This window comes from Medicago sativa, chromosome 4 (assembly GCF_051527215.1).
Source record: "Medicago sativa cultivar Bolivia chromosome 4, Bolivia_mono, whole genome shotgun sequence".
NCBI classification, from domain to species: Eukaryota; Viridiplantae; Streptophyta; class Magnoliopsida; order Fabales; family Fabaceae; genus Medicago; species Medicago sativa.
The window spans coordinates 63,461,429-63,484,138 of NC_140752.1; the positions used below are offsets into that span (position 1 = coordinate 63,461,429).

Genomic DNA, 22,710 nt, shown 5'->3' on the forward strand with positions numbered 1-22,710 from the left:
TTCTCTATAAAACAGGAAATGCCAAAGAATTGGCAATATATCAAGCAAACAGGAAATGCCACAACAAGGCATATTTGAAGTAGAATTATTTGATGTGTGGTGTATAGACATTATGGTCCTTTCCCACCATCCTTTGGCAATACTTATATACTTGTAGTTGTTGATTATGTGTCTAAGTGGATAGAAGCAATAACACTTCCCACTAATGATGCGAACGTTTAAATAAGTATATGAAAAACTTTCGACAAGGGACAAGCTCAAGTAGAGACAATTCAAATCTGAAAATATCTCCCCAATCTCCCAAAAAGAATGCCTGAGAACAAGTTAACAAAAGAGATGACAACCTAGTTAGACACCCTCAAGACATGTGAGACTGTGTACTAGATATTCCCATTTCCCAACACATCCAAACGTCACCAATGACTACTAAATTAGGTCAAGATATTCATCTGCATAGACAAGCTACTCATCTGCATAGACAAGATATTCATCTGCATAGACAAGCTACTCGCTTGTGGGCTCACTTGCGCAGCAAATCTTGGTTAACTCAAAACACTAATTCAAAATCTTCGTAGCTAAATGTTTCATGCCTGGGGGTTGTAGTACGCCATAAGGCTCAAGAACTAAGGACACTGACTCAATTAGTTCTCCCTTACAAGCCTCGTTCTTGGAGAGTTGTGGACCGTCATGACTATCATCGTTAGCTTGGACCATATGACATAAAGGCCCCAAAGGTCCAACATACACACCACCTATACGAAGAGGAAAACTGTTTTTTTTTCTTTTCCAATCAAATTTGCTCATTTCCACCTCAAACTGCCTAAAATGACCCCCACGTGAGTTAACTCACGTACAATACCATCAATGTGAGTTAAGTCACATTTGGAATGAGAGTTAACTCACGTTGCGTTCTATTATAGAATGTGAGTTAACAACACAGAACAGAAACCATTAATTTCCAAAATCAAACACAATTCTCCCAACTTCTCCCAAATTCGAATTTCCACAAACTCAAGCAAATCAAGTTCAACTTCTACTCCAACGTCAAGTAAGTGTTTATGATCCTTTTGCATCGGCTTTTTTTGGTTTAAATGTAGATTTTTTTCAGATTAAATTGTAAAATTTTAGGTTTTAGGGTTGATTTACATGTTTGATTTTTTGATTGTTAATGATGAAATAAGTTAGAAATTGTAGTTTGGATGTTGATTAGAGTAATTTTGACTCAAATGTGGTAGTTTATAGATTGAAAGGACACAATGAACTCATAATGTTAATATTGAACACTAGGTGTTTGATAAAATGTCTCATTAAAAATTCTTTAATATTTTGCATGTTAATGATGAAATTAGTTAGAAATTGGATTGTTAATGTTAATTATAGTGGGTTTGAGTGCAATGTGGTAGTTTAAAGATTTTAATGACACAATATGGTAGTTTGAGTGCAATGTGAATTGTTGATGTTGATTAGTTAGAAATAACACAATGTCTATATGAAAAAATCATTGTTTTTTTTTTTTTTTGCATTGTTTTATGTTGTGTAGATATGTTTGAGAGACCGGACAGACTAAGAGCATGAAGGGAGATCATGACCAGTGCACGGACTGATAGGCAAACTAGGTGCCCTCATCTTAGAAGGAGACAAGGCGATATGAGTGGGGGAGGGGTCGTCATCCCAGACGGGTCCGTCCCAGATAGTGGAGCCCACACAACAATATGAGAAGCATTATGAGCAGCCTCAACATCAAGAGGGTGAGGCTCAACAGGAGGGCGAGAATTAGCAGGAGGCCGAACCAGAGAGTTTTCCTGGGGGCCTGCAAGCTTTGGAGCGACGCCACAATAAGTTTAATTGTTTAATTTTATTTAATTACTGTCTTTTTATTTTTAACGATTCAATTGTTATATTAATGTGTTTATTTTGATTTTGTCTTTTTTTACGCGTCAATTGATATGTTTATATGTTTATTTTTATTATTGTTTTAATTTTACGATTTAATTGTTATATTAAAATGTTTAATGTTTATTTTAATTTTGTTTTTTTACGATTAAATTGTTATGTCTTTTTTAGTTATTCAAATGTTTATATTTTTAACGGTTTTTTGTTTGTTTATATTTTTTGTATTTCAGTTTCGGCAAGGATCATTGGTTGAACCCTTCCTCGCACGGGAGGAAGACTAGGCATGACCAGCTGACAGTCTCAGGAGATGATGCAGATTGGTTCTAGTAGCAGGTGAATGTATTCGGTCTTTGCCCCCTCCTTAAAAATGGGTATTCCCTCATAAGTCCTGTCCTCATCACCGCTTTGTCAGAAAGGTGGCATAAGGAGACTAGCAGCTTCCATTTATTTGTTAGGGCATTGACCGTCACACACGATGATGTGGCATGTCTTCTACACATCCTCATCCAAAGGAGGCTCATGCACTACGGCGACTGTAGCTACGAGTTGGGTATTCAGCTGATGCAGTATAAACTAGGTTTAACAAAGAATGAAGCTGAGGAGGAGTCGAGCACACAATGGGGAGGGAATATTAGTATGCCTAACCTGAAGAAGCGTTTTGGTTGTTGTCATCATTTTTCGCCAACAAACACATTAATGTTATATGACTGATGGGGATGCAGGATTTATACAGGGTGCAACGTGGTCCTGGGGTGGGATGACACTTGCTTATCTCTACACCCAGCTTTCAGAGGCTACAAACCCTACAATTGGCTCCATTGTTGGTTACATGTCTTTACTCAAGGTTGTAACTTTTTTCTTTTCTATATCATACTATAAACGTGTTGATATTATTGTGTTTGTGTATGCATGTGATGTTGAAATATTTGTTTGTATATACTTGTGTTGATATGATTGTTTGTTTGCATTTGTAGGCATGGGCTATGGAGCACCTTAAAAAGTTGTATGTGTGGAAGGTTAATATGGAGTATGATCTTCGTGACCCATGTGCTGGCCGATTTAAACTATCAAGAGGCCATGCTGATCCTGCACACTGCCGAGGCCTCATAGATCTGATGGTGAATGATGATGTCATCTAGAGGTCGTACGATGATACCTAGGACATCATGTCTTTTCATGATATTTGCTGGTACCCCGGTTGGATCATGGCCAGCAAATCGACGATGTGCCTTCACTTGTCAGGGCGGGTTCTTAGGCAGTACGTCTATGTGCACGGCGTTCCCAGGTCTCCTACTGTGTTTGTGGTTCTTAAGCCAGATGAGAGAGTAGTGGCTTTCCAAGACTTTATGCTCCATATCATTCCACATGCTGATTGGTGTCGGGAGGCAGTGGATCAAAGGAGGTGTAGAAGGGGGTACATGACTTGGTTCTATAATGTCTCTCATCCGATTATGAGCCAGTCTACGCCCATTCTTGAGTACCCACCTCCTATGCCTCCTATTGAGCAGCTTATTATTCAGAAGCAGTATGTGAGACAACTTCCTGATCCACTCTAGTTTATTAGGAACATCTCCGCCAAAGTCGAGACTGCATTCCAATTTCCTAAACCACATTCATACTATCACAATGTGTTGATGAGCATCCAGGAGGATTATCGCATGATGCAGGAGGGGTCGGTTGTCCGGATGTGGAGTAGGAGGAATGGGAAGGAGCATAGCCATAGTCCAGAGCAATATGATATTTTTTTTAGTGTTTTTATGCTATTGTATATTTTTAGATTTTTTTATGACACTTTGGCGGATATGGATGTAATATATTGACACTTGCGCCTTTGCGGATTTTTATGATATTTTGATTAATTTTCGATTTTATTTTGCGTATTTTAACTTTGAATGAATGAATGGATGAAACATGGGTGAAAATGAATGAATGAGTGTATGGAAGAATGAATGAAAACAAAGGATTGTAAGCAATCTTGTTGCACCGCTAGCTGACACAAACACGTGAGTTAACTCAAGTTGGGCTATAACCTACGTGAGTTAAGTCACGTTGGGGTATAACCTACGCGAGTTCACGTTAGATTTACCAAACGTGAGTTAACTCACGTTGGAGTTATTTTAGAAAGTTTGAGGTGGGAATGAGCAAAACTCTTTGGGAGAAGAGCAGATTTCTTCGAAGAGACGATGATGTTTTAGTTACCCAAGAACGTGATGGCCCACATTTGAGGGCACCACCTAGGGCGGTTAAGAAGATTGAATCTCTATATACAAGAGACTCACCAACTGTCTCATTTTACCTAAACGCTATACATTCAGTGCCTTGATCATAGCAACATTGCTAACAAGGTTCTCATATTTTTAGCAAGAACAAAAATCAAGTAGGAAAAAAAATACATACAAAGGTGGATGGATTGCTTTAATACATTGTTGCATAGTGGGAAGGATTTAATAGTGAGATAAGAACTAAAATTGAGTTGAAACTTTAAATCTTTTCATTAGAAATGTCATACAGTGAATAAAAAACCATATAAAGAAAGTTGTAAAGAGAAACATACAGCAGGGGAATTTTAGATAAATGTAAACTCAACAATAAATCCACCAGCAAAATTTGGACAGAAATGCTGTATTGTTTTGTCAAACAAGAGCTAGCAAATCTCTGATACTCTTGGAAGCTAAAATTTCAGGAACCCCAACTTCTCCAGTACCATAATCATGTATAGTAAAGTAAAAAATCGGAAAACTGAGAGCAATCCATCCCACTTATTTTCTATTGACAAGAAATAAAATGAACTAAAACAAGTTATTCTTTCTTGTCAACTCCAAGCCTCAAACGGAAATCTCCTTCCATGAGAGGAAGACCTTCACTCAGCTTGACCTTTGGTTCCCAGCCAAGCAATTCCTTTGCTTTGGTTATGTCTGGTTTTCTCTGTCTTGGATCATCAGGAGTATTCTCCACTATCTTTATCTCCACATTTGGATTAATAAGCTGCAAATCAAACAAAACATTAATTCAAAATTATCTCCCAAGTTTAGTTTCAGATAACAGTTAACTGCTTGTAATTGTGTTGACAATTGCAAATCGTGGAAACATCAGTTTGTTCGTATACCGCTACGCCATAGCGATATAGAGCCATATTTAACATCAGTAAGTTTACAAGTGTGTAAACAAAACAATGAAACGGATAAAAGAACCGACCTCCTTCACTGTCTCAGCAAGTTCCATCATCGTGAATTCACCTGAAAAGGCAAAGAGACTCAAGCAATTAAATAAAAAATATAACAATTCAAAAAGGCAAAGAAAATCAATTGTAAAAATCTAACCTGGGTTGCCAAGATTGATTGGACCAGTGTCTGATCCTCCCATGAGACGGATAAGGCCATCAACCTAAGGGACATTAAAATACATAAAATCAGCATACCACTAGTATAATTCAATGAGAAAAAAAGAAAAAAAAAACAAAGATTGAACGGGACATATTACCAGGTCAGAGACATAGCAGAAACTGCGAGTTTGCGTTCCTGGCGCTTGGACAGTCAAGGATTCACCACTAAAACACACCAATGGTTACGTTAGAAAAGACAGTTAGTTAAACTGGTAGAGCATTGATTTAGAAATAGGGAGAACATAGCAGAAGAAAAGGTAAGTTTAATTACCGCAGTGCTTGAGCAATGAAGTTGCTGACAACACGTCCATCATCGATATTCATGCGAGGCCCATATGTGTTGAAGATTCTTGCAACACGTATTTCTGCATTGGAAAAGATATTAGCTTCTTAAATTACAAAGCAAAACTTCTACAGGCTATATACCATACAGAGAACGAGAGGAGATTAAGAGGAACAGAAGACCAGGAATTACCTATTCCATGTTGCCTATGATAATCAAACATCAAAGTCTCGGCCACACGTTTCCCCTCGTCATAGCAGCTACGAACTCCTGTTATGAACAAAATTAAGTTCTTCGTTAAGCTACATTTTCATATTAGCTTCTTAAGTGAATAACTATTGTCATGAGAAAGAATAATCAAACAATAAGTTAATTATATTATACTGTAAACATATTAAATAAGAAAGGTCTTCAAGGTTTATTTAGTACAGGTATCTTTAAAAATCATAGCAACGGATATAATTTCATTTCAGAAGGTCAATAAACAGGTTGGGATGAGATAAAAGAACGTACCAATAGGGTTAACATTGCCCCAATAGCTTTCAGGTTGGGGATGCTCAAGAGGATCCCCATATACCTCTGAAGTTGATGTAAGCAAAATCCTGTCAATAAAATAAGAACCAAGACTCCATAAAGAAAAACAGAACTAAGACCATGTAGAAGCTGAAATTATAAAATTTATTCCCAAGGAAAAATTTCTAACCTTGCTCCAACTCTCTTTGCAAGCCCAAGCATGTTCAGAGTGCCAATCACATTTGTCTTTATTGTCTGTATAAATATTATTTCCTTACACATTAGATAATCTCTCAAGGATCATTAGAAAAAAGAGAAATTCCAATGAGTGATGCAGCAGATATAAACATACTGCAGAATGCAGAATGTAGCGTTATGCATGTGGGTTCTATGCTCTTTCATATGAAGCAGCCAATTTCAGTGACCGTGTAATGAATGGATGTTAAAAGTAAATTCTTCAATTGTTGATACGACTATGTTTACTTGCCAAGTAAACGGTCTGATTAAAGACAAAATAAGACATTATCATACCTTCACAGGATTATATTTGTAGAAAATAGGAGATGCGGGGCATGCGAGATGGTAGATCTGATCCACCTCAATCATCAAAGTCTCAGTGACATCTACAAAGGGATCAGAAAATTCATCAGCATTACTGAGTTACACACTGATTTGGCAAATTCATCAGCATTACCGAGTCACACACTGATTTGAATGCATGCTGAACATAATATACTCGTAAGTATTTGGAGATGTACTAAACAAATGGAACGAAATAAATAAATTAATGTTCGATGTGATACATGAACACAAGAGTTTTACGCAAAGATAGTTGAATTGAAAAAGTGGATTTTATACCATGACGGATAAGTTCAAATCTTGGATGACCAATCCATTTTTTGAGGTTGTCCTTCGATCCAGTGAAGAAGTTATCAGCAACAATGACCTGATTCAAGATGTTGATATTAATGAAGTTGATAAGATCATGCTGTATTATGCATCTATTTTATCGAATTTAGGGCTGATAATGTTACGTAAGAAGCATAAAATCAGTAGAAAAAACAATATGATAACTTCAACAATATTAACAAAAAGAAAAACGAGCTGACCTCATTCTTTTCATTTTCCATCAATCTATCGACAAGGTGAGAACCAATAAAACCAGCTCCTCCAGTAACCAAGATTCTCATGTTAGACTATTGTCAAGAATGAACAAAATGTTAGTTCATTCTTATAATGGCCTCATTCATAATCATGTAATAAAATTTCAACAAACAATGATATCATATAAAATGCATCTATTTTCACATAGACATTTTTGTGAACCAGAGGTATTCAATTTCAGAGGATAGATAAGGATCCGGTATTACTATTACCATGCCGTTATCAATTTCGATCATTGATTGCAGATCGGATGACTCATATTACACATTCACTAACTCTATTTTAAACAAACTCAACCATTCATTTAGATTGGTAACTGCGTGACACAGTTACTCCAGGGAATCTGTTTTTAGATTAGCTAAATGGGAAAAACTTTGAGTTTAACTCATCAGTTGAAAAAAAAACACCAAACATCCATATGATCTTTTCTCAATTATCATCCCCCTCGAGACTTATAAAAAAGATTCATTCAAGGATATAACAATGAGGTCGTAGCAAGCTCTGATGGTTCAATGTTCTGAAGTTTACACTGATATGCAAGTACAGAAGAACAAAGTCATAAACAATGCTAAGTTATTCGTTGTATTTATTATGATCATCACATTCAACAAATACAAAAAATAAAAAATTGAAGCTTATGTAGCACCTACTAAACTTCAAATTGAAGATATGTCATTGTCTAGTGTCCGACACCGACCCACGTGACTACACAGTCACTTCAATTTTCTCAAAATATTATCAATATCTACATGTTCAGTGTCCGTGTTTGTGCTACTTGCTACAAATAAAAAAAAAACTACGAAAACCACAGACAAAATAACTAACTTAACACGGTTTTATATCACGGTTTTATATCAGATTGATCCAGAAAACAAATGAGAACAACAATGTCGCAAGAAAATTTCTGATTAAAAAAAAAAACACAAGAATTGAGTTACCTGAAAGAACTTGGAGAAACGCAGGGGAGATGGCAAAGGAGGCTGCTTAGCTGTTGTGGATTGATCACCATTAGAAGAATTCCCTGCCATTGCAAAGACCTCTGAATTTCAATTCCTGCATCAAATTTCAGAAAGATCAAAATCATTATAACAATCAGAAAAATCAAAATTTTCATAAACCAAAATCAAGTAATGAACCTGATCGAGAGTTTAGAGAAGAAAAATGTTGAAACCAAAACCCTAACAACTCTTGTGATATAAACACACCGTGATCAGAGCAATTTATATATAGTCAGAAAAGGAATTAGATCCACCAAACGCTAATTAAATTAATAAAAGTTTTTTAAAAATTAATTAGAGAATTAAGAAAAAGAAGGAAACAAAATAAAAAGAAATATTTATTTTAATTTAATTTGGAAGGCTTGAAAGTCACGTAAAGTTGAAGGAAGTAATGAAAGCTCCAAAGCAACAAATGAGAAGAGTGATGGAAATCACACCAAACAGAACATAGAAAAGAACAGAACAAAACAAAACATAACAAATTCTCTACCTAACTAAGGAATCAAATACGAGTTAAGTAATTGTACCTAAGTGATGGATATGAATGAGGAGGGTCCAAGTTGAAATTGGATTTGAAGGTTAAGAATTTTTTTTGGGAATTAATTGTGAGTGAATGAGATTGACTGGGACAGATGATTAATAATAACACTAATCTATATTCCCTCAAAAAATTACTAATCTATATTATATATAAAGAGGTGTTGGATAAACTATTAAACAAATTTTTCTATAATATTAATATATTTTTGTGTCATTAAAAAATGATATTATATATTTGTTATTAAAAAAATAAGTTTGTTGTGTTTATTTTTTTTTTTAAGATTTGTTATAATTTTTTTTTTGACAAATGGTTTGTTATAATTTTTTTTAAAGAAGTTTGTTATAATTTGAAAGTCACAAATATTTATATTTATCTTTAAAAAAATATATTTATATTTTTAATTGAAGTCAAAATTTTATAAAAATATCATTTATAATTTATAAATAGTACCACAATAAAAAGAGAGAGAAAAGATAGACATGTTCCTCTATTAATTTGACCCAAAAATCAATTTTTGAACTAATTTTGCAAAGCTTTTTGTTTTCTGAAAGGTCAAATTTACAAAGTTAGAATTTAAAAAATTAATTAAATTAATAAATATAAAAGATAAAATGTAAATAATTTTAAATTTTCTCTCATGTCACTTTTGGAGGTGAAGTGGAAATTAAGGAGAATTCCTGAGCTTATTTGAGCCGGTACCGAATATGCTAGCGCCCATGTAGGAGATTACCAATCAAGAGGTGCCACGTGTCACTCGAAGAGTTGCATGTTTGGTACATGGACAAAAAAGACAGACAGACAAGAGTGTCTTACAGTCAAACCTTGCTGGATATTTCACCTAAGCTAAGAGGTTGTCTTGTCTTCTACTTCTCCCACTCTCAAACGGCCAAACACTTCGGTAAACTAGTGTGTTGGAGTACTTTGTTTTTTCATCATTGTGTCACACAAGCATCTTCCCAAATTAGTTACTCATTGCGTCCCTCAATAGATGATCTAGTTGACAATATACATTATTGACTTGACATATTTTAACCATATTTTTCTACTAATTCACAAAGATAAATAATATCATGTAAGATATCGTTGGATTCGTCTCGATGAATATTTTTAAAATATTAAATTTTCATAATTTTTTTTTAGCAGAGAGTTGAAGATATAAAAGATAAAACATATGCATTGGTACGTGTGTCGGAGTCAACTAGGTCATCTATTAAGGGACGGAGGGAGTATTATTCCTAGAAATAGTCATTTTAATCCTCAGTGTATAACGAGTAGGAATAATAATTTTTGAATTTCTCAAAATTTTAAAATAATTTTTAATTGTGCATTTCGTTAATCAAAATAATTTATCGCGTTAAAATATTCTGTTGTTAATGTCATATCAGTCACTCGATATATTTATTTATTGTTGTATCAGTCATTAAAAGAAAAGAATTATAGTCAACATTGAAAGATTTACTTTCATGCTAATGACTTTTTTTTGTGGTGTTCAGGGTTCGAACCTCGGATCTTGCATATATTATGCACTGTCCTTAGTTAAGCTCACGGGACATTCATGCTAATGACTATTTTGACTAACGTAATGCACAATCACAAGCTATTTTAGAATTTCGATACGTTATTGTACTATAATGGCTACTCATTACATATTCAAATATCAAAATGACTATTAAAGTATTTTATTATTTGTAGAAGATTATAGTCAACCTATAGTTTTCTCTTCTAAATAAAACCTAGAGTTTTCTTTTAATAAAAAGTAGACTAAATGCATTATAGAGTAATTTAAGTTTAACATTTCTACCAGATTAGTCAATTTAGTTTATTTAGTTTCAACTTAGTTTTTATGTCAGTAAAAGTATGCACTTATTTTTTCGAGTCATAAAACATATGGAAATTTATTGATAAGTTTTTTTTTTTGAAAGGATATTTATTGCTAAGTTGATAAATTCAAATTCACCGCTTGTAAAATTCATAAATATATTATTGAGTCTTAAATTGATCGATTATTTATTTATAATATTATAAATAATCATATTTGATGTCATAAATATTTTTTGGACCTTCTACCTCGATGTCAAAAAAAGTAAGCACTTTTTAATAAAGTTGGACGAAAAAATAGATCAATTTGTTACAAAAATAAATAAATATTAAAGGACTAATTTGTTCACTTTTACTACCATAAAAGACAAATTTAACTAAAAAAAAATAAAAGGGCTAATATGATACAAACATTGAATTTAAAGAACCTCATCATGCATTTGGCATAAAGAGTAATATCCGTAAATTTTAATGTGACGTTGTTTGTTTTGATTTCTCATCTTGATGCGGTGTTTTTTTTTTTAAAAAAAAAATCATCTTAGTGAGGTGTTCATTTAATTTATGTTGAAATACTAGTTTTTTTTTTTTTTGAAGAAGCTAAATTAGTCCACTCAAATTGACACGAGAGAGAATCGAACCTAGTGATACCTTGAGGAGGTTGAAATACGGGTTTCAATTCAGTGTTAATCCAATCAATAACTTTTGTGCCATCAACTTTACAAATTTGGAGGCATGGGTATTATGAGGTTGAAATATTAGATAAGATTTAGTACAGATCCAATCAATGACTTTGGTGCCATCAACATAACAAACTCTGAGGCATGAGTATTATGAGCACTTGAATATAGTCATATGTATGTGTGCTATATTTTTCTCTTTCTCTCTATGCTCGCCTCGAATTGCTACTTCTTAGACTTCTTCTTTCTTGGGACCATTAATTGAATTGATTGGCTTGTGTTTTTAATCGACTCAACATTCTTTTATGTATGATCCATATTAGCCCACAAATCACTCGGAAAATCCATAGATTGTTGTGTCATGGTAAGTCCTAAAACTGGCATATCATGAATAACTTTTGCACTGAAGTTCGACAAGGTAGAGTCTATCACCATTATAGAACTACTTCCCAAATGAAGTGAATATGTTATTACTTTCTCTTGATGCTCATCTCGAAAGAAAGTGTCAACGGAATATGAATCATCATCACGATTCTCGTCAGCTTTACCTTGATCATATGGGGTTTCTATAATAGAACTATCCCTATTTTGTGGTAAAGTTGAATATGTTCTATTTTGAGCCAATTTTCCATTAATTTCAGTGTGAATAATCTGTATAGCATACTTAGTGCTATTATCAGCAATCACATGATTGTTTACTTCATTCAAAGTTATATCCAGTGTCAACAATCTTGGTAGCTTTTGAGTTCACCTTCCTATGCTCTTGCCTAATTTGTGTTCTTTTGATCTTAGCCTCAACATCAACAATATTCATATGGTCTTTATTGATACTCTTACAATAATCAATATTCTGACAATTATTTTTGCAGTGATCACAAAATTTAGGCAGAATTTTGTAATCTAAATTAACAAAAAAAAAAAACTTTTTCTTTCAACTAAAATTTTGTATATGATATGTTCTTTAATGTCCATATCAACCAAAACTCTTGCAAAAAGGCCTATCAAACATAGATTTGTTGGATGTGTCATCCACGCAAATAGGAGTGCCAATACTGCTAGCTATTGCAAATAGGATCTTAGGTCTCCAATATTCCTATGAAAGACCATAGATTCAATCTCATACCTGAGTTGATGATCGTTGTTGCGCCTGAGGGTTAAAATCACGGCTCCAAGCAAACGGTTTCAAGTAACTATGGCTTAAATTCCAAGAGTCAATTGCTTTGACACTTCTTACATCTTCAAGGGATGAAAATGAGAATTCATAGAAGCCCTTATCTAGGGATGTGATCCCCCGCTTTCCCAATGATTTCCAAAGGGTCGATAGTTTGGTATGCAAAGCATCTACTCTCAACGGAGTAGCACCCTTAGGCCGAATTATTCTACCATGCAAGTTCTGTTTGCATGTTTCCACTCCATCAAGATACTCATCTTCTGTTATTGTGATTGGAATTCTATGATCTTTAACACAAGGTTGAGGTAGCTGACTCAACGGTATGTCACAAACGCTGTTGAGAGCTTAAACAAAAGTGTTTTGTTGTGTGAGTGGTTTCAAAATGTTTCGGATGATTGGAGAAACAAGACATGGTCAATTGATCAAGAAAGAGTTAGCCATCAAAGACACCCTAATAGAGAAGAATTGAGGGCGACAAGTTACACACCACCAACACAAACAACAACAGATCAAACTAACAGAAGAAACCAATGCACCTGAAAGAGATTCACGAGCAACCAAAAACCAATGTTTGAATTGGAATCAACAACCCAAGAAGTAGGAAAACAAAAGCGTGAGAAAAACAGATCAAGCTTGAACCAAAAACCAAACCCATAAACGATTGTGCAAGATCAGATCATATAAACATCTTGCGCGGATCTGGGTGAAAGCAGGTGGAGGAGCTGCCGCCGTAAATGGCGTCATCAATTAAACCCTTTTGGGTTTGCTGTTCACTCGTCTCTCTCTCTAGTTGCGAGGATTTGAAGCAATGTATCCCTCTAGTTGCTCTACGAGATGCCGCTTGCATCATTTGCTTCAAGGGAAAAACTTAAGAATCTTTCAGCCTTGAAACGCAACCCAATATCAAAATCAACATTTTAAAGAACACACCCATTTGAGATTTGTATAAAATTATAATAAAAATATCCATTTGTTACTCACAAGTTTACATTTGAGAAGAGTAGAATGATTTTTTGTAGTACAGCTGTTCACGGATCAGGTGCTTTCTTTATTGGCGTTGGTAGTGATAAAGGTTGAAGACAATGTGAAAAGGGTATAGTATGGACATACTAAAGTAGAATCAGTGCTCCTATTTGATCTTAACGTATAAAATGAACTGTTACATGGTGGACAAGTTTAACACTTAAACGGAAAAATCAGTGCTACAACATTTAATTCAGAACATGCGTCAATTATAGATGGCTGGCGACACTCTATAGTCTATACTATATTTGAACGAAAAAGTAAAAAAACTCACCATGATTCTGTAAAGAGCACAGGAATCCCATGTAGATACTACTAGATAACATCTAATATAGTTATTTAGGATCAAAACTATAGCAGTAGCAATTTTACAAGTGAAACAAAATTATAAAACCCATAAACACACACCTTTTATTGCAGCTGAGCTGTGCAAGCCAAAACTAGAGATATTTTATCTGTAGAATTTGAACCATTGCCACCTCCTAATTCACAAAGACAAATCCTACTAGAGGTGTTCTCTACAAATTTATTTCAACTAGGGAAGTAAACTAATTTGGCCTATCTTACACACCAGGTTCGTATACTCCAGCACCAAGAGCTATGACAACCCAAAATACGATAATACTTATGACAGCGGTTCTCAACACCTGGTCATAGTTGTTGCTTTGACGGTCATCTAATACCATAGTTGGATGTAGACGTAGTGATGGCGAATCCTCGTTGTCACTGATATCATCCTCCCTAACAATTCTGCTGCTGCTGGTCCCAGTTTCATGAGGTTGCACTCTAGTCCGCTTGCCCATTTTAGAACAATTCACACATGTGCAGCTGCCTCCAAGATATGATGGCAGTGTTGATAGATTGTCAATAAGAACTTTCTTGTACATCTCTCCTTCTATCTTTAACTTTTTCTTAGTAGCTGGCTTTAAAACCTATGATTCAAATGCTTAAAATTAGTTCATTTAAAGAAAGCACAAATTTTGGAGCAATAAACGTGTTGCACAGACAAGGAAACCTCTTCAATATTTGATGCGCCCCTAGGATAATTAAAATTGCATTCAATAAAACAATTTATTGAATAACCGTGTACTTCATGATCAACAACGTTTTGACTACATTCCCTCGTTTTTTTATTGACTGAGACTACATTCCCTCTTTGCTATTTTCTTTGTTGTTTTAGGGTGAATAAATGAAGGGAGAGATTACCTGAAGAAAAGTCTGGGCAATAACACGAGCAATTGCTGGAAGTCGTATGACAAACAAACAACCAAGACGATTAGGAAAGTGATCTTGCAGAATGGAAGAACAGGATCTCAGTATTTGCATGGGAATTCTCAATGGAGATAAGCCTTCACAGTCCACCAATACTGTAATTTGAGGGTTTTCTCTATCAACAAAGTGCAAGACCCCATATTCTACCTGTGATACTGAAGCAAAGATCATTGGTTACTCATTAAACTAAGGCATGAAAAGTGACAAGTGAAGAATCTCTACTTGTAAATATTCAGTAGACAGATGGGGTTGCAATTTCAAAATAAAGCAAACATGAGAACTAGTGGCAAGCGAAAGAAAAACATACTAATTGCCTGAGCAAATCGAGGTTTATCTTGGGATGCCAATGTGCTGCAAGCTATCCCAAGCCTTACAATGAGACAGGGTCTGTGCAACAAATCAGATCCATGCCAGAACACCATATTTGACCACATTTCCAGCTCTTCTACTGTAAGAATTTTGTAACACTCCCGCCAGCGTATTGTCTTCTTGATTGAGGTAAGGAAGCATGAAAAGTCATTATTAGAAGCTGTGTAAAATCTGTGGAGCTCATCATCGTTGATTCTGCACAAACACCACTAAATCATGGTCCACTGCAACAGAAGAAACCAAGAAATATGCAAGTAAATATGCTATTGCTATCTAATAAGGAACCTCTGACCAAGATTTTGAAACTCGCTCAAGAAATGCAACAATACAAACTGAGAATGAGAATATATAGAACAATGCCCAAAAAAAAAATATTCAATGATCACTAGTAACTTGCATAAGTACTTAATCCCCGAGTTGGGGATGAATAAAGTGATTACATTAAATATAATGAATATCCTAAGTGATTTTATTTAATGTTATTCAGTCAATGAAAATAATTTAACATATTCAATTGTGAGATCCGGCTCCTCCAAAGTGAGTAATTCACTTTAGAGAGTAAAGCGAGCAAAGGCAACCATTAATTAACAAATCAAAGGTAAATATTGTTATGACCAAAAAGAGCGTACAGACGACTAAAAAAAAAAGGTAAATATTGTTGGAACATCATAACAAATCATGAGTTTGTTAAAATAACAACTCTTAATTTTCTCACTTTACGCTTCAGCCGCTCAATTGTGAAAAGCAACTAAATACAATTGCTAATAAATTATTATTTTGCGTTTCTCTTTGTTTCCAAACAATGAGACAGGAGTAGATCTACATTACCAACAAAAACTAAAAAATGATTACAATCGCATGAAAATCCAATAGATTAGTTTGAAATAGAATTCTGAGAGTATCATGTTATAGCATTTTCCGGAATAGCAAAATTATGCACAAAACCAAATACCTTTCTGGCAAACTAATCCCTTGATTTTCCAGCTCTTCGTTGAGTTGAGTCAACCATTTTTCATATTCTAAAACTTCAGGAGCTCTCTCGGGTTGACTGCGAAAAAGGAAAGAAAAATATTAGAAAGATCTACAGAATGTCGATCATGAAAATCACTTTATTCAAGAGGTGTTAGACAAAAAATTGAAGTTCTTTGAATTTGTGCTAGGCCTAACTCAAACCCAAAAACCAGATCAAGGGATGAGGGTTCCCAATCCTTATAGACAGCTTTAGCTATATTACTAGTTGAAGTCGGATCTCAAAACACACACAGGACTGGACACGTAGAGCGTGGAAAATAGCAGGTGGCCAAACGAGAACACCCCTCATGCCTAGGACTAAGTCAACTAGAACATAAACAAATATGGGTGACCCAATAACAGGTCTTGGATAGACTTTGATACCATCTTAGAATTTGGACTCAACCTAATTCAACACTAAATCTAAATCAAGAGGTGAGGATTGTCCAAGTTTTGTAAAGACTATCTCAGGCATATATCTAATTTATATGGGATCTCAACATAAGTCATGAGATTGATACTTAGTGTATAACAAGCACCAACATCGAAAGGCTACGGTTGATTTGGGGTCAGCCCTGTACATTATCGGCTCAATAAACATCAACATTCTACAGTACTTTTGGACAAATGCATAAGAGCCCTCCGGTAACAATTGTTTCAAATTAAAAATGCTGCATATTTTTTTTTTTTATAAGATTGGTGTTTTCATTGAAAAAATGTAATGAACTTCACTAATCATTCATGTTGAAACCCAAGGAATATATATATTGACATACACATGATTATAATGCAACCAACATGCTCAGAAAACGGCCCAAAAAGAACAGACCACAAATGTCATATGTAAATAAAAAGACAAACCACAATAGATGTTTTTTTCAGTTCATGTGTGTTTAATTTTATGTAACCAGAATTTCGAAAATGGAAGCCATGAATAAACCAGACTACACAGTCTTTTCATTCTTAATTGATGTTCGAATTGTAGGTAGGAGATACTATGAGAGATTTAGACATTTTGATTTTCCAACAAGACTCTGACTGCTAGACTCTAAATCCTGCAAAGTGCACCAAGTTGGAAATAAGGCACTAAGTTTCATTCTCAAGAAGACGTTGTAGAAACTGGTTCAGTGTGGTACAATCGGTAAATATCTTAGATTTTGCACAATTTCATGGATGGATTATTGTATATAATGACCACCAGACTACTAACGACTACTAACTTACTAAACTGATCATTATCAGAGCGGAAAAATGATGCCAATGTTGTAATAGAGAAGTCTCCTAACTACACTTACTTTTTAATTGTGTTTTCAGTTTCAGTGCTGAGTCAGCACTTGCATCAGTTGGAGAGATAAGTAACAGAATACCAAATTTTGTCATAGTTCAGACTTCAGTTTAGGACTTAACTCTCAAGTATATAGCTGGTTCTGTAATCAGTTAGATTACTTCATTGTGAATTCCTAGCTATTATTTCTCTTGAATTCACAATTTCAGCTTATGAAATATACAAAAAAGATCTATCTTAATCTCTCTCTTAACTACAACTTCTTCAATTTCTCAAATGTTCTTTCATGGTTCTGATTTTTTTGTAATGTTCGTACAAAGAAAATTCAGAAACAGGGATAATTAGAAACATAGGAACCAGAAAGAAACCTGCCAAACATAAAGATGATAATTTTCCATTAACTCTAAGATCACTAAAAGAATTGCTCCAAACAGAAACTTAAGTGTAATAGCAAATATGTTAAATGTGGGATCATCCAGGGTTTGGTTGTTGCATATCAGTTATTTGTGAAGCTAACTTTACCAATTAAATGGTCCTCAATTAGGCAAATAACCCTCTGAGCCAAAAGGTTAATAATAACTTGATAAGCAAATGACAAATGCTAATCTACTCATCACAGTTCTTACATAGAAAATTATGTCATTCTACTAATCACATCATAACAAGGATAAATTGCACATGCAAACCCTCAAATCATATACCTAGTATTCAAATTATCCTGCACAGGAGCCGGTTCAGCAGATATTTCTGAATCATGAGAATTAGTAATATGATCTGAGGTTCCATCACTACATTCCAGTGCATCAGTAAAGGCTGTTGCAATGGAAAGAACTAATAATGGTCTTGATAGTACCTGGTAGAAGAGAGAGTATTAACCATATGCTTCACGTATATAGCAGAATTTGGGATATTAGAAAGAGAAGAAAACAGAAACAACTTGACAAAAAAGTGAAAGAGTGTGTTAATCAATTCCGTTCTCCGCTCCTTAACCTTTACAGAAAAAAGGGGCTACAGTAATATCATATTGCATATCTTATGATAGCTAAAGATGAAATAATACTGTAAGCAAGAATAGCTTTTATTAAAAAATCTACCAAGTCCATAGAAAGGGAACATAAATCTTTTCTATAAAAAACAAAATTTGAACTAGAAGAAAAATAATCAATTAACGACAAATTCAATAAAAATGTATGATACATAGAAGTAACCCACATAAAACGTCGTGGAACAAAGATTGTCCAGAAGTACACAAACATCGATGATATAAGCCAATTTCTAAAACTTGTTAAATGATGCTAGTGCTACTCCAAGATAATTCAGTTACATAGCAAAAATGGTTTTACTCAGATCACATATTTTTGCTGCTTTGAAATGTCATTCAATATAAAATTTATTATGAGAACTAAGAAATTGATAATCACAAACCTGCATGCTTTTAACCAAACCCCTGAACACAGCCCACTTTTGAATCCATTTAAATGGTGGGTAGGCAAGGATTTGTAGACCCTGCAGACCTTGCCAGACACAAGGGCATCTACTCTTTGTGAGTCTCCTTACAGCTTCTAAAGCAGCAACTTTAACTAAACAAAATGCAGCACGCCCCACAGCACTGCTTCCAAAGTCACCATGCGTCAATGAAACAAGGGGTTCACAATATCTTTGTGCAAAGCCTTTGGGACGCGACGCAACCAGCTGTTTTTTGTACGTTTTTTTCCCAGTGATAGCACTGTTTTGTTTAGAATTAGCGCTCATGCTCGAGCTAGACTTATCCACCCTCTCTCCCATATAAACCGAAGGCAATTCAGTTTCTCTGACAAGCAGAGCGACAAAAAAATGAAAATTTTCAGCTAATTTACAAAAATCAATACGAAAATAAATATTTTAAAAGTCAAAACTATCTATGCCATGTTTGGATAAACAACTTAATATGCACCTTATAATATAAGAGCTTATCATGATAAGTGCTTATGTATAATCTATTTCTATAACAAAAGATAAAATAAAGTTAACTCTTTTTTTGTATAAGACATAAGCTGTTTCCATAAGCTATCTTTGAGAACTTATAAAAATAGCTTATGATTGTGTCATAAGCTGTTTTCTAAAGTCTTCCAAATAAGAAAACAACCAGACCCCTAAGTGCTTATGCCAATAAGTGAACTCAAATAAGCCAATCCAAGCAGACCCCAAATTACACAAAACATCCTTTTAAACTACAACATTCCACTATCCTAACCACTAAACAAGATTTCAAACTGCGCGATCTTTGATAATACCGAAAATTGCGTACAAAATCTGTTGATGCAGCCGCAAATGTAATCCCGACAAATCACAAAGATTCCAAAAGCCTTGACATTGGGACACAAATCGCGATTGACATTACATTCAATTATCTTGTTGTTCAAATTACTACCGCTTTCGACGTATCATATCAACGTATCAGTATCATATCTGGTGCAGAATACTAATACATTATACTAGACAGTGCAAATTCTTAAAATGAAAAAAACGAGAAAGCATAGAATAATATAAACTAAATTACCATAGTGAATTGTACAAACTAAACACCATGAATTAAAAAAATTACTAATTTAAAATTTGCAAGAAATTGATGTGTTAATATGTAAGAAGCAGTTTTTCGATCAATATTCCTAAGTTTGATGAATAATTATTGGGATCAACAAGATCTGATTGAAAAGTTAACCTGATTTGTGGAGAAAGATGAATCGAAAATGTCAGAGTTTTTTTTTAGTTGAAGTTGTTTAGACGGCGATTCCAACAAAATGATTCATTCTTCGCTTTCTCAGTAAAGTCGCAGTTGTATGTGTATAGCTAATAGTAGTATTGTTGTTGTTAAATGATTACGTGGACGGTGGAGATCTGTTGATTGTGACGTCAATGCCTAAACGTGTTTTGCCTGACTAACTACTACAGTACATAAAGAGAATTGAATGTGTGCCGTTAAATTGGTTGTGATTTTCACATTTCTCAAAAGTTGTTAGAGACAAATTTAGTCCTTTAATTAAAATAATAAATACATCTAATAATTTAAAGAGTAATGATATTTTGACATCTATTTGATGACAACTTTGTTGACAACCTTGTTTTTCTCACTTCTTATTGGTCAAAAACAATGGAGAGAGAAAAAGGAAGAGAGAGGATAACAACATCATGTGCGTATGAGAGAGAAAATTGTCCAAAAGTTGTCAAAAAATGGTTGTCAAAATATCATTTCTCTAATTTAAAAGGAGATTTATATTTAGAGACAAATTTAATTATATAAAGAGATTGAGAAAGTAAAATGGTTAATTAAGTAAAGAGTCTTGCTAAGTAAAGAGTATAGTTAACCAGGACCCCTTTTAGTCATTTAATACAATTTTTAATGGTTAATCTTAAATTTAGAAATTATTCTTTCAAAAAATCAACTACTCCCTCCTGTCTCAATTGTAAAAAACTTTTTCATTCAATAAATGATGTATGTAGTCTATATTATAGATCACATACATCATTTATTAAGTGAATCTAAAAAGTGAAAAGTTTCTTACATTTGAGACCGGAGGGAGTATTACAATTTTTAATGTATTGAATATACTAATTTTTATAAAAAATTATGATTTAAAGTTATTAAATAGTGTATCTGAGACACTCGTTAGCATTTTCCTTAAATAAAAGATCCTTATGAATATTCAAAATTTTGTTTTTTAGTTTCTACTAAAAAAAATTGTACTTTTTAGTCCTTTCAGCTTTGCCTAAATGTGTTGATCATGCTAACGTTGATTGCTCTATACAAAAGGATGTGGTTATCAAAGGTATGGCCTCTTTTGTGCATTTTATACACATTACTTCGGAGATTTAGCTTGTGTTGAGTTGGAGGTTTTGAACTAAATGGTCGTTAGAGACACATTTTCTGCTTGATTGTAAACTTCATTCAAAGGCATAGATGGGACACTTTGATCTAGATGCATATGGTTTGGCTTTGATTTTGTGACTTGACGCTTTGTTCAAGATGCACATCGTGGGTTTCTTTTACCAATGTTGTCATAGCGAAATCGTGGTTTTAAAATTCTTTTAAAAAGTTTTTGATTATGGAATTTTGCACGACGAATGTCAATGATAACAAGCTAAACAATCTATACAAGCAATTCAAATCGAACAAGAATTTCACTTGAATTGTATTAAAGCAATCAAATATTATTACACTCAATAATCCACAAATCCACAAACTATTTCACACCAAACATAATCTTAAGTAAGAAATCACTACTACAAAAAATTAACAAATTTGATATATGATTATCACAAGTTAATTTCCTATATGCAATGCGATTGAATATAAAATGTATTGATCTTAACAAAGACCAATGTAAATTAGGTTTTAGGAAAGTATTCAATCGCAATCACAAGGTAATTATACTCATCGTATATCAAATTGATTTTGCACAAAATAAGAGGAGTTAAAGGAGAAGAAAGCACCAGAGATTTAGAGGTTCCACTATAATATTGCAAATGTTATCTTACACCGACTTCCACTATAATATTGCAAATGTTTACAAAAGTGTGATTACATAGATTCCGTCAATTCCAAATCCAACATATTCGATTTTTTTATGCTAAGCAATCACATTGTGTATCAAATCTTCAAGCTCTTTTGAAATCGAGCAATCAGAAGGTCTTCGAATTGTTAAGCTCGCATGAGATACTTAGGACTTATAAGCCAAGAAACCTTCTTCATTATGCCTCCACTTCAATCTCCTTGAACCTTGAATGTTTGAGAAACAACCCCCACAAATCCCGTTAGAGGTGAAAAGTATCTACTTTTTCTTCAGATTATTGATGCACCACCAAGATCCTTGAAAGAAAGCAAACTTATAATTATCTTATAGTACCCTAGGAATCTAGATCCTAAATCCTACAAAAGTTCTTAAAAAAAGTGTTTATTCTAAATAAGTTTATAGAAAGAAGGAGTTTGGATACTTTTGAGTGTTTCTGCAAATTGATTCTATGAGTGAAAGAATGAGCGAAGTTGAAGTAATTGTCACGGGGGGGTTGAATAGTGACCATTTAAAATTTCTTTGTTCTCTTTGGAAATTAAACTCTCAAGACTTTGCTTGGAGTAAGATTAGTAAAACAATAAACGAATATGCAATACTAAAATGAATAAAGCGAAAAGTAAAGAGTTGAGTTTAAGAGAGATCACACAGAGAAGTTATCCTGGTTCCCCCCAATATGGGTTAGTCCAGTCCCCACAGCTTTTGTGAGATTATCCACTATTTCTTAAGAGTTTCTTCCTCCTCTTTACAATGTGCAAAACAA

General features: G+C 34.0%; 3 protein-coding genes across 4 annotated transcripts; 1 reads left to right on the forward strand and 2 right to left on the reverse strand.

Moving 5' to 3' along the window:
• The first annotated feature begins 13 nt into the window (after positions 1-13).
• Positions 14-3,764, forward strand: LOC146930606 (uncharacterized). The gene is made up of 4 exons (XM_085702089.1): positions 14-1,048; positions 1,541-1,839; positions 2,124-2,737; positions 2,868-3,764. Exons 3-4 carry the CDS (start codon positions 2,597-2,599, stop codon positions 3,030-3,032), a joined length of 306 nt encoding a protein of 101 aa, XP_085558215.1. The 5' UTR covers positions 14-1,048; positions 1,541-1,839; positions 2,124-2,596; the 3' UTR covers positions 3,033-3,764.
• A 597-nt stretch (positions 3,765-4,361) lies between these two features.
• LOC146930607 (UDP-glucuronic acid decarboxylase 6-like) lies at positions 4,362-8,925 on the reverse strand. Of its 2 annotated transcripts, none has more exons than XM_085702088.1 (13): positions 8,761-8,925; positions 8,174-8,288; positions 7,181-7,267; positions 6,930-7,017; positions 6,603-6,694; positions 6,262-6,326; positions 6,072-6,160; positions 5,751-5,828; positions 5,547-5,640; positions 5,374-5,440; positions 5,214-5,277; positions 5,089-5,129; positions 4,362-4,878 (listed from the first exon to the last, which is right to left on the reverse strand). In XM_085702088.1, the coding sequence occupies exons 2-13, from the start codon at positions 8,261-8,263 to the stop codon at positions 4,693-4,695; spliced, it is 1,041 nt and encodes a 346-aa protein (XP_085558214.1). In that variant the 5' UTR covers positions 8,264-8,288; positions 8,761-8,925; the 3' UTR covers positions 4,362-4,692. The 2 variants fall into 2 exon arrangements, with proteins under 2 accessions (XP_085558214.1, XP_085558213.1); XM_085702087.1 differs by lacking the exon at positions 8,761-8,925 and adding an exon at positions 8,372-8,430.
• Positions 8,926-13,742: 4,817 nt separating this feature from the next.
• On the reverse strand, positions 13,743-20,205 carry LOC146930608 (SEC14 cytosolic factor family protein / phosphoglyceride transfer family protein). Its single transcript, XM_085702090.1, has 7 exons — positions 20,102-20,205; positions 18,826-19,210; positions 18,102-18,253; positions 16,057-16,152; positions 15,043-15,299; positions 14,670-14,890; positions 13,743-14,395 (listed from the first exon to the last, which is right to left on the reverse strand). The coding sequence occupies exons 2-7, from the start codon at positions 19,183-19,185 to the stop codon at positions 14,027-14,029; spliced, it is 1,455 nt and encodes a 484-aa protein (XP_085558216.1). The 5' UTR covers positions 19,186-19,210; positions 20,102-20,205; the 3' UTR covers positions 13,743-14,026.
• Positions 20,206-22,710: the final 2,505 nt, after the last annotated feature.